Here is a 16,563-nt window from a genome sequence, read left to right on the forward strand (position 1 = left end):
TCTTCTGTCCGGCTTCCTCCACTCAACATTACATGGTTAAGACCCCACCATGTTGCTGAATGGAGTTACAGACCACGCATTCTCAGTGCTGCATGATACTCCTCTGTGGGGCTCTGTCACAATGTATGTACCCATTCTACTCCTGAGGGCTTTGAGTCATTTCATGCAGAGCCTTTAGCCATAGAAAAGCCCGGAGATTCTCACTTACCCAAGAGGGATCCACAGGTGAATTTCACCATCTCCTTTCTGTTTTAAATTGCTCTGGTCAAAGGAAGTTTTTGTTTTCCTGCCATGTCAGGATTAGAGCTGATCTGACTATAAATTAAGTATTAATAATTTTGAGGAATAAGGGACAGAAGGGGATCAATAATTTAGCAGCTGGCTCTAGTGGACTCTCTTCCTAATTCCAAGGACTCCGACCTGGCTCTTGATGGTGACCACTTCTCAGAGGAGACAGCCTGTCTTGGGCTTGTTTGAGGGACGGCATCCTGCACCCAGAGGGTGCCGGCCCATGTATGGTGACTGACACACAGAGTAGATGGTGGGTGGGAGGGGAGAGGGCACCCAAACAGGATACCAAAAATTTCAGTACCTGAAATCGCCACTTTAGAAAATAAAACTGTGTTTAGGTACAGAATAACATAATGTCTCATTCACACATCCTACCTATGACATTAATCAGAGCCTTCACCTAGGAGCCGTATGTCATCTTTTCCAACCCTAGAAGTTTACAGATTCTCTACTTTGAAGTGGAAGAAGAAAACCCCGCGCTGCCCTGAAAGGAATGCGGAAGTGAGGGCGCTCCCGGTCTGGCCGGCTGCGGGCCGTGACCGCCCGTGATGTGCTTTCCGGCCTCTGTCATATTCTGAGTTTCCACCTGCCCGCCCCCTCGCTTATAATGCAGAACACGTGAAGTCGGGGCACTCGTCTCCCTCCCTCCACCAGCGGACAGAGCGTCATGCTGTTTCTCCTGTTTTCCACAGTTCACCGGAGGTAAAAGAACTCTGGCTGGAGGTCCCCCGAGGGTAAGTATCACAAATCAGCATGACTAGAAAGTAAGCTGCCTAGCTGATCACTGGTCCTTAAGATCATATCCACCGGGGAACAGGCAGCAAATAGTGTTTTAAAGATGCGAAACACAAGAAAGCTTTGCTTCAGCGGGAAGCCTGCGCTGTTTGGGCAGAGGAATTCTGTCAATGCTCTCTTTGTTTTATGTTTACCATAAGTAGCATCCTGTGAACAAATTGTTTTTTTCTTTTGGGGTCAGGTGAGCTAATCCTCGCAAAGCACTTAATATGGTATCTGACAGCGAGTTCTCCCAAAAAACATTAGTTGTTATTGTACTTAATATGCAGGTTCTCTCTTGATGGGGATGTAATAAGTAAATAACAGAGTTTGGCATGGTGAAGATAACATGTTTAAATAATTTAGAAATAAGTGCATTCAGATGCTTCTTAATAGCATAAGACATCTGATAACATACAACTCTCTTTAAGTGAGAACTTTTCTACCTAATGGTTTCAAACTTTGTGTTTTGGCAAAGTGTACTGAGATTGGCCAATTTATTAGCATGCCCCTCCTAACTCTTTCCCTCCTGATTCCTTGTAAACAGAACCAAAGCCACCCAGGAGTGGAATTCATCACTGGACAGGCAGCCCAAACTCTAATGAAGTTGATAAGCAGCTGCAATGCTGTATGTATCCCTCTTATATTTATTGATTCATTTTTTCTAGAAACAAGAGTCAAAAGATGCTTACCAAATTTAATTATTTTCTCTTTTAGTCAAAGACACTAAATGCCAATAATATGGATACATTAATCGAGTGTCGATCAGAGGTAAGAAAACAATTTTTAAAACTTCGTCTCTACTGTGAGAAGATGGAAAATTTTGTTTTAATTGAATGTTGTTTGGATTGTTTAATTATCAGAATAGAAAATTAGCATCATCAATACACTAAATTAAATGCATGAATTGCAGTCTTATATTGATAAGACCTTACTCTTGATTCTAGAAGCTAGAAAAAAATCAGTGGACTCTATCAGCTAATTTTTAATATGAATAAAATGTTGAATGCATATTTTCTGGGGAAGGATGGGGTAGGTTTCTTCAGTCATTATATTAACTAAAATAAATATATTTTTAGGATGATATCAAGGAACATCCTCTGTTGGTATCATGTGAGAGTGAAGATAGTATTTGTCAGCTAATTGGTGAGTTTTGAAAACATCCTGATCTTTTATGTGCTAACAGCAGATGTTCTTGGTTTGCAAAACCACAGTACTTTACTAGGAACTTTTCTTTTATAAGTGTTCTTTTAAAGACCGCAGAACATTAACACCTAAGTGGCAGGCTCTGGCTCACTAGGGCATCAGAGTCCTCTGATAGAAAGGCCCTCTCTTTACCCACCCCAGCTCTCTATAGGGTACAGGTCTCCTGGCCATTTGTGTTTTGACAATTAAAGCATGCATACATTTGAAAAATACCCAGTTTTCTCCCTTTTCTGTTTTCTTCTTCCTCTAATTGAAAATGAATCTAAGGACACATGAAGCAATTGTTGATCTGAAATCCCAAAAACCCCACCACTCACTCTTATTTTTTTCTCATTGCATTTCATTATCACACAACCCTGACCCAGTTCTCATGAACTACACTGACAAGCTACTTCTCTATCCATCCTCTTCCACTTGCTAGTATAAAATGTACAGAAGCATACACCACTGCATTTAGAAAATACAGCTTTTATAATTAGGAAGAAAAGAGAAGGAAAGAAAGAAAAGAGAGAAAGAAGGAACTTTGTGAGATGCAATACCCATTGCATACACATCTCTAGGATTTTGCAAAGATAAAATACCTTGGTAATGTTTTACTGATAATTCCCAATTGCCAGGTCAAGGTTCAAGCCTTCCTGCAGCAATTTGTGCCTGCCCTGTCCTAAAGCAGCCACGGGGTAAACCCTGAAGGTGACTGCAGACAGACTGAGATAGCTCCCTCTAGGGTCGGGCTGGTGCCAGCGATACTGCAGAGGTTTAATGGCCAGCCCAGCAAAGTGTCTTCAATGCGATCTTAAGCAAGTCACTTCCTCTCCTTATAAGTTTCGTTTTCTTCATCAGTTAAAGGAGGAAATTTGAATAACCTAATTCACATCAGAGCTGTCCATCATAGCTATTAAGGTCAATATGTTACGATGGTTGTTTATGACCTGCACAGTTAGGTTTTGCTAATTTTCTGTAGCAAACACCTGATGAAGGGTAAAAACAGGAAAGGTGGAGACTTTGAGGAGCCTTGGTGTTGGTGTTTAGGGACTGTTTGCCCTGGTAACCATGTGGTTGTTTTTCGGGTTGGTTTTTTCTAGATTAGGATTCACACCCTTTGCTATCTTGCTTTTTCAAAATTATTTACCCCACATGGCATTCTGTAGATGACATTATGTAGCTGGCGATATCCAATGTCTTCTGTGGATCTTTGTTTATGAATATTTAATCTAATTTCTCACTTTGCCTTGTTTTCTTGGCTATAGAAAGTAAGAAGAGAAAGAAGGTGCTGTCCTGGCCCTTTCTCATGAGAAAGCTTTCTGCTGCATCAGATTTTTCTGGGGCTTCTGAGACAGAATTGAAAGCATCACTATTTGATCAGCCCTTGTCAATTATCTGTGGAGAAGATGATAAACTCCCCAGACCCATCCAGGTAGGCGGGCATTTACTTGTAAACCTACTTTAGTTTTCTATCTGATGTGAAATATTCTTGGGAAATCTGAATGTCATTCCCATGCTAAATTTGTTGGAGCCAATCTTTAGTTTTTTCCACTTTTGGAAATGGTGTTTCCACCTTATGGGTGCAGTCAGGAGAATACCTAGCTGCTTACATTCTCAAAATTAGTTGTATTTGCCAATGGGCTGAGATTGATGGACCCTCCAGCCTTCTGACTTCATGGAGTTAAGAATGCTGAAAATGTGTAGCTTCTGAAAAATCAATGGATAGAGATGCTGTATCGAATATATGATCAGAAATCCGATGTTTATATATGAATGGTTTGAAAGGAGGGAGGCCTGAAATTTTTTTAGAATGTGCAAATGAGAGCTTTCACAATGTACCTCTTGGAAAAAGGGCAGGGTTAAGGAAGATAGTTAATAGCCTTGGACTGAAGGGGAAAACTGACATTAATAGTCTCTCATTAAGACTATCTTAGTATCATGGAGAACTAACTCATATAGAGAGGATATTTTATGACAGGTTAAGTTAGCTACTGTTCGTGTGTACTATTTTAATTTTTTCTCCTACCTAAACATAGGTCCTTTGGGTATTAGTTGCTACAATGTGTATCTTTAAACCAAGGGTAATCATTTCATATTCCTATACATGTTTCCTATAGGACATTCTCACTATTCTATGCCTTAAAGGCCCTTCCACTGAAGGGATATTCAGGAAGGCAGCCAATGAGAAAGCCCGCAAAGAGCTTAAGGAGGAGCTCAATTCAGGAGGCATGGTGGATCTGAAAAGTCTCCCTGTGCACCTGCTGGCTGTGGTCTTTAAGGTGAGTTCATAGCTTTGGTGCCAAATAATCTGCCACTGGGCTCTGACACATTAACTCTCAGGAAATAAAAAATGGACTCTTCTCCCCCACAATCGAAGTAAACTGATCTTGGAATTTAAATTTCTTAGTTAAGCCTTTTATTTATTTATATAAGCATCTCTGCTTCTGGGATCCCAGATTCCAGCAGAAAGTGATGCATTAAATTACCCCCATATTTTGATGAAAAAAGGCATTACAATTGTCCTGTGGCCGGTGTCCATACCCCAGGATCCAGTGGCCCCTTGGGTGATGGCCTTACTATGGCCATTGTTGGGAAGTTGCTGAGAGAGATGTCTCCAGACTAATCAAAGGCAGGAAGGGAGGGGTGCAGCCTGTGGTAGGATGAGCATTGCATCCTGAGATGGAACAACCAAGGTGAAAATGAAGACACTGGTACACTATTTAACAGAAACAAGCCAAATCTTCTCCCTTGCACCCTCAGGACTTCCTCAGAGGTATCCCACTGAAGCTACTGTCATGTGACCTGTTTGAGGAGTGGATGGGCGCCCTGGAGAAGCAGGACGAGGAAGACAGGATTGAGGCCCTGAAACAGTAAGTCAGCAAACTCACTACCAGGGGCCAGACCTGCATGGCCCCCAGCTTTTGATTCTTTACCTGTCAAAGTGTTTCATGAAAATTGTGACGTGTGAGGAATCAAGAGTGGAATTGTCTATCTACTCCCAGGCTAAGAATCAGGAGGTACCTAGGGAATTTTTAAAAAGTAGTTTTGCCAAATGAAAAGAAGCATTTCTTCAAAAGGTGAAAGTGAACTTCAGTACTTAGAAATCGCAAGAAGTAGGGGAGCTTAAAAATGTAAGTAGTTCAAGGATAGAAACAAAGTTATAGATGAAGCCTCAAAGCAATTCACTAGCCAAGCAGACGAATTTGGGGTTATCATTAACCTGTATAGAGAGTATCGAGCAAGACAACAATTCTCCCATAAAACATCCCTGGACACATAGTAGAATAATCTCGAAGGGATTGTTTTGATCATAAAATTCCATAGCATATTGCATATTCTTATGATTAATCAAAATGAAAACTATATAAAAACAAATTCCAATGACAGCAAAAATAATTACATATATAATGAAAGTGTGACCTGTCAGGGACTAGAGAATCTTAAACACCTAACCTTAATATCAGTACTTCTGCCAAGTCCCATGAAAGTCTGTCTATATATTATGACTGTCGCACATGGCTAAATATTTTCAGTGAAGCATCTACTGAATTGAAGATATCAGAATTAAGACTGTTTTACTATCATGTACTAAATTGAAAATGCAAACTGAAAGTACCAAATTGAAAATTCTAAGATAATCACAATAAGTTTCTACTTAAAGACAAAGCTCTTTCATAACAATAATTTCTTATGAGAAATGAAAATGATCCCTATATTAGAGTTACCATGTCATTTTTGGGAAAATGAGGCTTTAGAAATCTAATTTATTACTGTTAGTACCAATGTTGCCATTTAAGTGCTTCCTTGACCATATCTATGAACACAGCCTTATAAATGGGTTTATTCTCCATAAAGATTTCTCAGAGTGTAACAAAAATGTGTCGTCTTTGATGCCCACAGCTCGAAGAAAGGCAAATGACTGTATTCCAAAACATCAGTCTTGCAGTGTTAGAAACAGAAGGGCATTCGACATGGCTAAACGATTACTCAACAAAATGATTTTCAAAATGTATTAAATAATGGAGCTCATTGCAGGAGCTAATGCTTCATAATTTAAGATCTATATAAATAATAAGGGTTGTGTTATTGGTGTCCTAATTATAAAGACCAGTTTCTGAGGTTTTCAAGATCTCGTGGTTAACCAGTTTCATTCCAAGTCAGTTGCCCATGGAAGTGGCTGAATGAACATTTCACAATGTTACTTGAGAAAGTGCACCTTCCTCATTTTAAAGGAAGGCTGGGTTAGACAGAAATTTCCAACTTGCTGCATGGAAGCTAGACAGACCATGAGCCTTCTCTAAAACTAGCTTCCCTGCCCTTCATTCCAGGGTTGCAGATAAGCTCCCCAGGCCTAACCTCCTGCTGCTCAAGCACCTGGTCTCCGTGCTCCACCTGATCAGCAAGAACTCTGACATAAGCAGAATGGACGCCAGCAATCTAGCTATCTGTGTCGGACCCAACATGCTGACCTGGGAGAACAACCAAAGCCTGTCATTCGAAGCCCAGAAAGACTTGAACAATAAGGTTCGTTCAGGTCTATTTCTGAGAAACTCCCAATATAGGATCTCACTGTTTGAAAAAGTCAAATGATGAAATGCCTCTGAGTGTCTCTGACTCAAGATCATAGTGAAAATATGAAATGCAGAATGCTTTTGTCATACATAGTTCTACTCTCTCAGATGTGTGTGTTTGATGAAACTGAACAAGCCCAGGCCTATGTCCTTTGTCATCCTACCAGACAGAGGATGTGTGCTTCCAGTTTTTACATCACTGTCTCCCAGAAGAGAAAAGCCCCATCAATTTTTTTCTTTTGTGCATACATAGTCCAACTATCAATTTGGGAAATTCCTTACTTAAATGAAAATTTTAGTTACTTTAAAGATTTTTCTTTTGATTCTCAAGTAAAAACATTCATGTCTCAAAAATAACTGTAATACATATGAGTCTTACCAACTTTCTGTATGCTTGTCTCAGACTTAAAAATATCTCTTAAGCTCATTTGGCATTTCCCCAGTAGTTGACCCCCCCACTATGTCCCCATTTATGCCCTCCCCTTAAAAAAAAAATAAAGATGTCTTTAAGCTGATAACTTGCTTATTCTTCTGCACAGGTTAAGACTTTGGTGGAATTCCTCATCGATAACTGCTTTGAAATATTTGGGAACATTCCAGCACATTCCAATATCGCTTCTGATGACTCCCTGGAACACACAGACAGTTCAGGTACAGAAGGTGCTCTCGATTAATTATGGTTGTGGGGAAAAGTTCATGCCCGTCTGCCAGTCCATGACAATAAAATAACCCTGGTATTTGAAGCCAAAATTACCTCCACAAATCGCCAAGTCCGAGGAGACTCAAACCCGCAGGGATGTCATTAAACATGGAAGATTTGGCTTTGAATTTTCCTGCAACATCTCCTCGGACTGCAAACACTGGTTCAGCTGCAGCCCAGGACTTCTCCCTCTCCTAGTCTAAATCATGAAGGACTGCGGTTTACTCAGATGACTTTAGCTAGAGGGTTGTTACCACAGGATGGAATATGGGTCCATTAAAATGGAAATGGATTCAATAAAAGAGCCATCCAAAGGATCAATTTTTAAATTCAAGTTCAATGAATTTCCAGGAAAATGCCCGTTTTGTCTCTGTTCTCATTCTCTCTGCCTTGTATTTCCCTTGCATACTCCTCTTCTCCAGCTCAAACTAGATTTGGAAAGAAAAAAGTTTTAATGTGGCAAATCTCTTTCCTATGACGCCCCCACGGAGCTTCACCCAATCACCCACTGCCATACTTGATATGAGTAGGGTGCACTGTACTAGCGTTTATTGCTCAAGGAAATGGAACCAGATGCTCACCTGTCCCTTAACTTCCCCCAGACGTGTCAACCCTGCAGAATGACTCAGCCTACGACAGCAATGACCCTGATGTGGAACCCAGCAGTGCAACCGGCTCTCCAAGCAGGCGGCCCCCGGCGCCCATGGAGACGGCCGCTGGCCTGGGGTCCGGAGGCCCGCAGCCGAGCTGGGAGTTATGCCAGGAGCCCATCGTCAGCACTGTGGCCAGGATGCGAAGCTTCCTCAGCCAGCCAGACAGGAGGTACTCTGAGCCCAGCATGTCATCCTCACAGGAGAGCCTCGAAAGCCGGAAAACAAACCCAAAACTGACTCGAAGTGAGGATGACGTCACCGTGGCCCGAGCAGGCTCTCGTTCTGAAGGTGACGAAGCTGAAGACCCGTTTGCAGAGGAGGTGTTTCCTGTAGTTGGAGACAAACTCCAGAGGCCACAGGACCTGAAGGTGCAGAACTCGCCCCAGGGTTTGGTGCAATGGTGGGGACGGGCCCCCAAAGCCCTCTCCCGTGGCTCTCTGGATGCTTCCTCCGACAGCTCACCCACGGCCTCCCCATCCAGTCCTGAAAGAAATTTCTTCACCAGACATCAGTCTTTCACAAAGCCTGACAAAAGTAAGCCCAACAGAGAAATAAAAAAACACTCCATGTCATTCTCCTTTGCCTCTCACAGAAAAGTGCTCCCCCAAACCCCCAGCTTTGTGTCTGCAAAATCCAAAGACTATTCCAGAAACCAAGTGAAGAAAGGTTCTAAAAAAGAAAGCCAGCTTGCTGGGCGGATCGTCCAGGAAGACTTGCCTGCAATCCCCGGCCAAAGAGCTCTGGACTTCAGCTCGAGATGCTGCATGCTCTCCGTCGACGACGTGTTCCAGCCAGTTGGCCAGAGAGGCCCTGGGAGCCCGCCGTCCTACCAGGAGGCCATGCGCTGCCGGGCGTCAGAACTCGCTGCCTACGGGAGCCAAACGGTGGGCAGCATGAGGGCCAGAATGCTCAGCCGGGACACTGGGCTGCCACCCCTCCTGCCTTTTCGCCATGGAGGCGGCTCAAGGAATACATGCAGCCAAGAGCCACTTGATGGACCCAGACTCTCGCCAGGGATGGAGAGCTGGAAACAAAGCAGGACTGGCTGTACTCCGGCGGTAACATCAGCGCAAGGGACTGTCACAGGGAGATCAGAGCTGCACCGGCTAAGGACCATGTCTGAGTCAAAACAGGAGACTAAGTGGGCCCACCTGGTGCAGAGATGTAGTCAGCCAGTGTTTGAGGCTGACCAACTCCAGTACGCGAAAGAATCCTACATTTAGGAAGGCGGGCCTGACACCTTGACACAGCCGCGGTATCTCTGTAAACGCATGACTGCTTTTAGACTCTGTTTTCAAAAAAGTCAAGAATAAGCTGCATTAGAAGTTGGGGAGAGCCCTCCTCAGAGGGGACAGCTACACAGTGGCATTCAGGCAGCTTCTGTGTGTACCTGAATTTGTGCCCATGTAGCAAATGTATAAAGTGTGTAAAACAAAGCATTTGTTTGGTGGGAAGATGCCTCCATCAATACGTGTATAATTGGTGAACTTGAGGTAAGCTGAGCTGCTGTTCCCTGCCTCCTGTGGCACTTCCTGTTGGTTAGTGTTTAAAAATAATTTTTTCTTTTTTTTATGTTGCCTTAAATGTCATACCAGTTTTCATATTTCCTGCAAATTCCTTTTAGGGGAAAATGTTCAAGTCCCTGTTTGAAGTTTACTCTAACAAGCAGCTTCATGACAGCCAGTCTCCACAGAAAGAAAGAAGCAGGCTGCCAGGAAGACAGTTTGGGGTTTGGTGTTATCAAAGGCATTATAAATTCCAGTAAAAGAAAAGGCCGTTGTCAAGATTTGTGAAAAATACTTATATATGTCCTTTTCATCATCTAATTTTAAATTTGGGTAGATTAGTGAAAATGCATTACATCAATATTAACTGATTTATAGCACTTTGAGTTAATTTGTAGTTCAATGATGTCTTCTCCAATAGTGTGGAGAATATCACTTTAAATGTGTTGGGGATCATATATAAAACTTCAGTATAATCTCACTACAATAAATGCTTCTCTTATTTCAAAGTAGAAATGTTCCTTCTTTCCTGATATGTTGCCTACTCACCCTCAGTTCATAGAAACCCATCAGAAGATCATTTACACATTGGTTTATTCAACAAGCACTTTTTACTATATATTCATTATTCTAGATTAATAGGCAGGCTGAGGATCTTGGGTTTAAGAAGAAAAGACGATCCTTCTTCTCCTGTTGTTTGCAAAGCCATAAAAATGGAAGCCATCTTTTCAGCAACCACTCAGAAGCTAGAAAATTCAGCATGCAAATACAGGGTAATACAGCAAATATAATGTTTTCTGCTTTAGTGAATTAAATCTTTCAGTACTTGTACAAACCTTATTTTTATGATGCTTAGTTTGCTTGATTACTAGCAAACATAATGGTAAAATGTCATATATTAGAACTTTAATGCTCAATTAAGATATTTATCCAGTATCTTAGAGATGATTTAATGCTCAATGATTAAGATGTTTATCTAATATCTTAGAGATACTGGACTTCTCTTTTCCTTATTTTACTTCTTTCATAAAACGCTGTACATGTTTTTCATGTAGTACAGAAATGCTTTTGTATTGGCTAGCCACCAGATGGTGAAGACCTATTATTCTTTTCAGAAGTAATTTATTAATAAGGTGGTGCCAAGTTAAATGTGTAACTCCAATTGCTCAGGACCTCATAATATCATAAAATATACTTTATTAAATGCACCAAAAATGTATACATTTCAAGAGGCAGGCACTCACCCTCCAACTGCTAACTGAAGAAAAGTAATCTTTTTCCAGAGTTGGACATTAATAGTAATAGTCACAATTTTTAGAATCTACCACATGCCAGGCAGCATGCTAAGTATTGCAGAACTGAAAAAAAAAAATTCACCATCATGTTTTTAGCAACTTCTTATTAAGAATCAAATATTTTTCATCAAGAGATGACTATGACCATAGCTAGGAAGGCTCCAATCTATTCCACTTGACCCCTGACCTGACTTCTGTGTGATCCAACTCAGGTCATGAACACTACACCAAATTTCCTTATTTTAAAAAAGTAGGAGTGAGACTGAAAGTCCTCTATCTATTACCTGTAAGTGGTACATCTTGCTAACATGCGTTTATGAGCTTCTTGCAGTCAAGTAAATGTCATTTCTGTTAATGTCTTTGAACAGTGAAGAGAAAGGTATGGTGACTATTTCAAATACTGTAGTGTCGTAGTTCCACTTCTCTGCACGTGGTCCACTAGGACTGCCCAGCCTGGTTGCCACGTGTGTTAGTCTGCTAGGGCTGCCATAACAAAGTATCACAAACAAGTAGCTTAAACACCAAACTGCCTCACCCATCTAGAGGCTAGAACTGAAATCAAGGTGTTGGCACAGTTGGTTCCTTTTGAGGGAAGAATCCTTTCCAGGCCTTTGTCCCTGGCTTGTACGTAACTGTCTCTCTGTGTCACTGCACATCGTCTTCCCTCTAGGTATGTCTGCCCCCAAATGCCCCTTTCTTATAGGGACACCAGCCCTGGATTAGGGCTTATCTAAAGTCCTGATTTTACCTCTTTAAAGTCACATCCTGAGATCCTCTGAGTTAGCACCCATTCATTACCTGCCTGGGGCCAGCTTAGGAGAACTCTGGCCTTCTTACTAGGGGACGCATATGCAGTTTATGTGCCCATTGGCGAACATCCAGCACTCGCTGTCCTGGAATCTGACTGAACAGACTGGGATTTCTTCCTTTTGGGGAAATTTTCTCTCCTACAAAGAAGAGGAGGGGTGGGTTGCCACATACTATTGCCAGCATCCCACATGATACCCTGTAATTACCTTTGATTGACACACAGTGCCCATTCCCACTGCAGCACCACCCAGGACTTGGTCCAGAAATGTTGACTTGTAGATATTAACCAAGGTTGGGTGTTCATGCTGGAACTGAGCAAAAACTGCAGTCACCTCAGAGCTCAAACCCAGCAAAACCAACACACAGGTTACACTGGGGTCCCTGAGCAGAAGTGTCATCCATGGATTGTAGTGCTAATAAAACAAATTATAGTTAATGGACACAGAGCCTCCCAAGGCCATAGATGAGAACACCCAGAGAGTAATAAACACTGTTTATCCTAATGTGCCATTGAAAGAATAAATTCTAGCTGAATTTTCCTGATTGTGATCTCGCTGGAAGGACTACCAGTACCTGCCTTCCCCCTGAAGGGTCAAGGAGACAGAAACCCACATCAGATGGGATCGCACATATTTTGAGTTTCTTTTTTGAGTTCTGTAAGATCTTAACTCTTCACCTGCCAAAGGAGAATTACTGAGCAATCAAACTATAAACGTTTTGCTAGAAATGGAAGTGAGTCCCTTTTTGGCAATATTTTAAATGTGGACTGAGCCCCTGCATCCTGTCCACACCAGAATGCAGATTAAGGGTGAATGGGGAAAAGCCAGTGGGATGAAGTGCCACCCTCCTCCTGTCATAAAGTGGCCATTGTGAGACCAGAGAACCTGCAGAATGCAAAATCTTGCCAGAAAAAGGAAACGCAGATGATAACATCTCTGCAGGAAAGAAAGACGTGTTGGCACAAAAAAGAGCAGAAGACCCAAACTCACAGGGCCGGTTTGCACACCCCATATGCCACCATGGCCTGGGTTCTGAACTTATCTGAGCATCAGTTTCTCCATCTGTAAAATGAGGACGATCCTAAGAAGGCCTCCGTTGTGGAACACACTTAACTGGAAACCCAGAGAACAAGGGCTTAAACAAGAAGGGTGCTGTGCTCTCTTTTAAACAAGAACAGACGGGCAGTCCAGCTGGCATGGTGGCTCTGTGACATCCTCTGGCCCAGGATCCTTCACACCCAGGGCCAGTTTCATGGCTGTGCAACCCATGCAGTCCCACAGAGCACAGTGCAGGGAAAATGCTCTGCTGTTGGCATTTTTTAGTTATTAATAACTGTTGAACAAGGACCCATGTTTTCATTTCAGTGCCCCCTGTAAGTTAGGTAGCTAGTCTTACTCACTGTTTCTAGCTTTAGTTCACCATGCTTTCTGTGAGTGTGGTCCTCCTGCTCCAGCCTTGCCCTCCAAAGTCCAGGCTCCATAACTCCTCCCTACATCCAGCGCCAGAACTTAGACACACAGCCACTCTTACTGCAGAGGAGTCTAGAAAATATGGGTTTCAAAGACACCTTGCTTACCCCAACAAAAAATCAGATTTTTTTTTGAAGGGAAGAAGGGAACATGGACAGCAAATAGGAACTATTAGCTCTTGACACAAAAAACAAATAAAAGAGACTGTGGATATGGTACAACACATACTAATTTCATTGCTCTAATTACAGAAAACAGGATAAAGCACAGATTAGCTGGTTAGTATAATGAGACAACTGAAAATGTTGAATATGATTAGGGATAATGTAAAGATACAGTAGATGTGGATATTTTTTGGAGTATTTCGATCATTCATATGCACACTATGTGAATTGTGTAATTATACAAGAATCGTTTTAAGTAAAATACATTAATAACAAATATGAATTGACCTTCCCCAACATAAGAGATACTGTACTTATATTAGGAATTTAAGGTCTGGTAGAGAAGAAATTCACCCTTGAAGGCAAAAGCAAGTTCCAAATGAGAGATGACCACCGAAAATGCTAGAGTAGAAATGAATGACTGTTCCATGGCCCAGTTAACTTTAGGACATTCTCCAAATTTATAGGAGCTTTCTATATGAAATCCCCAAGTCAGTAATGAAAGATTTCAGCCCAGACACCCAAAACAATCATGAGACGTTCCAGGTGGGCATTAATTAATATGATTGGACCATATCACTCTGAGAAGAAAATAAAGTCTCTTTAAGAGTTAGATTCAAAATCATAAATATGTCAAGTTTTCTTAAGTTAACTTATAAACTTAAGGTGATCACAGTAAAAGAACCAACAGGAGTTTTTTGAGGGTGTTTTGGTTCTTTCTTTCACTTACTGGGACTAAAGAGTGAATCTGAAAACCATATTTTAAAAATCAGTAAACACTGATAGGAAAGAGAACTCTGGAAAAGAGGAGCGTGAGAAGAAACTAGTCCTGCTTGCCTTTAAGCCATACTCAGTGTGTGAACAGGTGCGTCCTGGAGCAGGTAAGACAGGAAACCAACAAACAGATGGAAAGCTCAAGAATAGAGGCAAATGCATATAGGTCTTAGTAATATAAAGGTGGCATTTCAAAGCAGTGGGAACTATAAGGATAATGTAATAATTGGTGTTGGCATAAATGGGTGGCCATCTGGAAAAAAATATCTCACAGTATATGCCAGGATAAATTCTAGGTGGATCAAAGGTTTAAATGTGGGAAGTTAAAGAATCAAAGTTTTTGGAGACGTAAAGGAAAATTCATATAATGGGTAGGAAGGGCCTTTATGACATGACTTAAAACCCAGAAGGCATGAAAGAAAATGGAAAGTTCAAAATGTCAAAGTCAAAAACATCTGCACGAATAAAATACCATAAACAAAATCAAAAGGTAAATGACAAACTTGGGAGAGTGTTGCATCTCATCTAACAGAAAAAGGCCTAATTTCCATAACATATATAGTCGCTATAAATTAGTAAGGCAAAGAGCAAAACTCAATTTTAATATGCACAAAGAATCTGAACAGTTTAACTTTTGAAAAATGCTCCAACTTACTTGTGTTTTTAAAAGGCAAATAAAATTATACTAAGGCACTATTTATGACCATTAGATAGCCCAAAATGGAAAAGTTTAGTAACACAATGTGTTGCTGAAACTGTGGGGAACTAGTGATTCATTCATTTCTGTTGGAAATGGGAGTTGGTATCATCCCTACGTAAGACAGTTTGGCAATAATCTATTAAAATTACAAATGCATGGATCATTTCTCTAAGCAGTTCTCCATCTAGGAATGTACTTTACAAATATGTTCTCACATATGCAAAATTAATGTGAATGAGTATATTTGTTTTAGCATATAATAGCAGAAGACTAGAAATGACATAAATGGGCATCAATAGGGAATAATTAAATTTTGGTTAATTAAATTATGACACATCCATAAACCGTAAAATTTTCTATGCAGCTGTAAAAAAGAAATGAGCAAGCTCTTTAACTATTGATGCAAAAAAGCCTCTCCAAGATATATTAAGTAGAAAAAAGCAATGTGTAGGTCAGTATAGTATGCTCTAATTTATCTTAAAAGAAATTAATAGTAGTTTAACACATTGGGCATAGGGAATGGGACTGAGATGAAGCGTCCAAAGAATAATAACATTTCAATAATATCTTTCCGTATTTTTGGTTTTTGAACTATGTAACTATATTACCTCTTCAAATATTAAATATAAAATAATAATAGCTAATGTTAAGTACTTATTCCATGCCCAGCACATTCAAATGACCTGAGAACTACCTGTCTGGGGCTAGTGTTTCACCATCTGGATAGAGCTGGAAAAGTGGATCAGAGAGAGATTTGGGAGGGTCTTGAATTTCTCGGAACTAAGATTCAAAGTAGAAGAGTGGGAGCCACCCAACGCTTTTGACGAAGTGTATTTAAGGTGATTAACTGCCAGGATTACATAGAATGGTGTGGAGGAGCAGCTATTTTAGACAGAACAGCTGGTTCTGAGGTTTTTATCCAAACCTTAGGAAGTGATTATGATTGATCAGTAGGAAATCAGGCAGGGCAGCAGCAGTGGGAATAGGGAGGGACAAAGTGCCCACACAGTGCAGGGTGGACACTATAAGATCAGTGGAAAGGGTAGGGAGTGAGCTCTGGGAGGACAGAACAGGATGCATGGAGGCTGGCATATGCAGGGAACAGTGAAGACCCCAGTCCCAGGAGGATGGGTGGAGCAGGGGCAAAGGGTGCTGACTCCACAGACAGGTGCCATTTGCCATCTAACTTTGAACACATTATTTAACCTCTGTGCCTGCATTTTTCCATTTGTAAAATGGGGTTAACAATACTACCTACTCCAAAGCATTGATAGAACTAAATGAGATAATATGCTGAAGTTCCTTAGCTAATAGGCCAAAGCACAACTGGAGTTCAATAAATGCTAGTTTCCTTTGTGAACATAAAATTTAAGTTATTTCCCCTAAGCTCATTTGTTGTATTATTTGTGTCTCATAAACTCAACTACCCAATGTAAATTCAGATTCAGATTCTCAGAGGAAATGTTTAAATTTCCCAATGATTTTTTGCTACTTGAACGTAAGTGCTCTTCAGAAATATAACCTATGCCATTTAAGCCCTTAATGTACACAGTTAAGTACTAGAAATGCTAAAAGAGGACATGATTTAACTTCATTTAAATAATAAAGGCTGGTGAACTCATGTTTAAGTAAGAGCTCTTCCCTTGAATTATCTTTCACTTTTTCTTAC

General features: G+C 41.0%; 1 protein-coding gene across 2 annotated transcripts; it reads left to right on the plus strand.

The window, feature by feature from the left end:
* The first annotated feature begins 810 nt into the window (after window positions 1-810).
* On the plus strand, window positions 811-10,198 carry TAGAP (T cell activation RhoGTPase activating protein). Of its 2 annotated transcripts, XM_036886775.2 has the most exons (11): window positions 811-1,025; window positions 1,613-1,693; window positions 1,783-1,836; window positions 2,145-2,211; window positions 3,519-3,685; window positions 4,371-4,532; window positions 5,014-5,123; window positions 6,582-6,777; window positions 7,364-7,475; window positions 8,127-8,545; window positions 8,770-8,995. In XM_036886775.2, exons 2-11 carry the CDS (start codon window positions 1,667-1,669, stop codon window positions 8,848-8,850), a joined length of 1,395 nt encoding a protein of 464 aa, XP_036742670.2. In that variant the 5' UTR covers window positions 811-1,025; window positions 1,613-1,666; the 3' UTR covers window positions 8,851-8,995. The 2 variants fall into 2 exon arrangements, with proteins under 2 accessions (XP_036742670.2, XP_036742669.2); XM_036886774.2 differs by having other exon boundaries at window positions 818-1,025; window positions 8,127-10,198.
* The last annotated feature ends 6,365 nt before the right edge of the window (window positions 10,199-16,563 follow it).

The sequence above is a fragment of the Manis pentadactyla genome, chromosome 12 (genome assembly GCF_030020395.1).
Source record: "Manis pentadactyla isolate mManPen7 chromosome 12, mManPen7.hap1, whole genome shotgun sequence".
In the NCBI taxonomy this organism is placed as follows: domain Eukaryota; kingdom Metazoa; phylum Chordata; class Mammalia; order Pholidota; family Manidae; genus Manis; species Manis pentadactyla.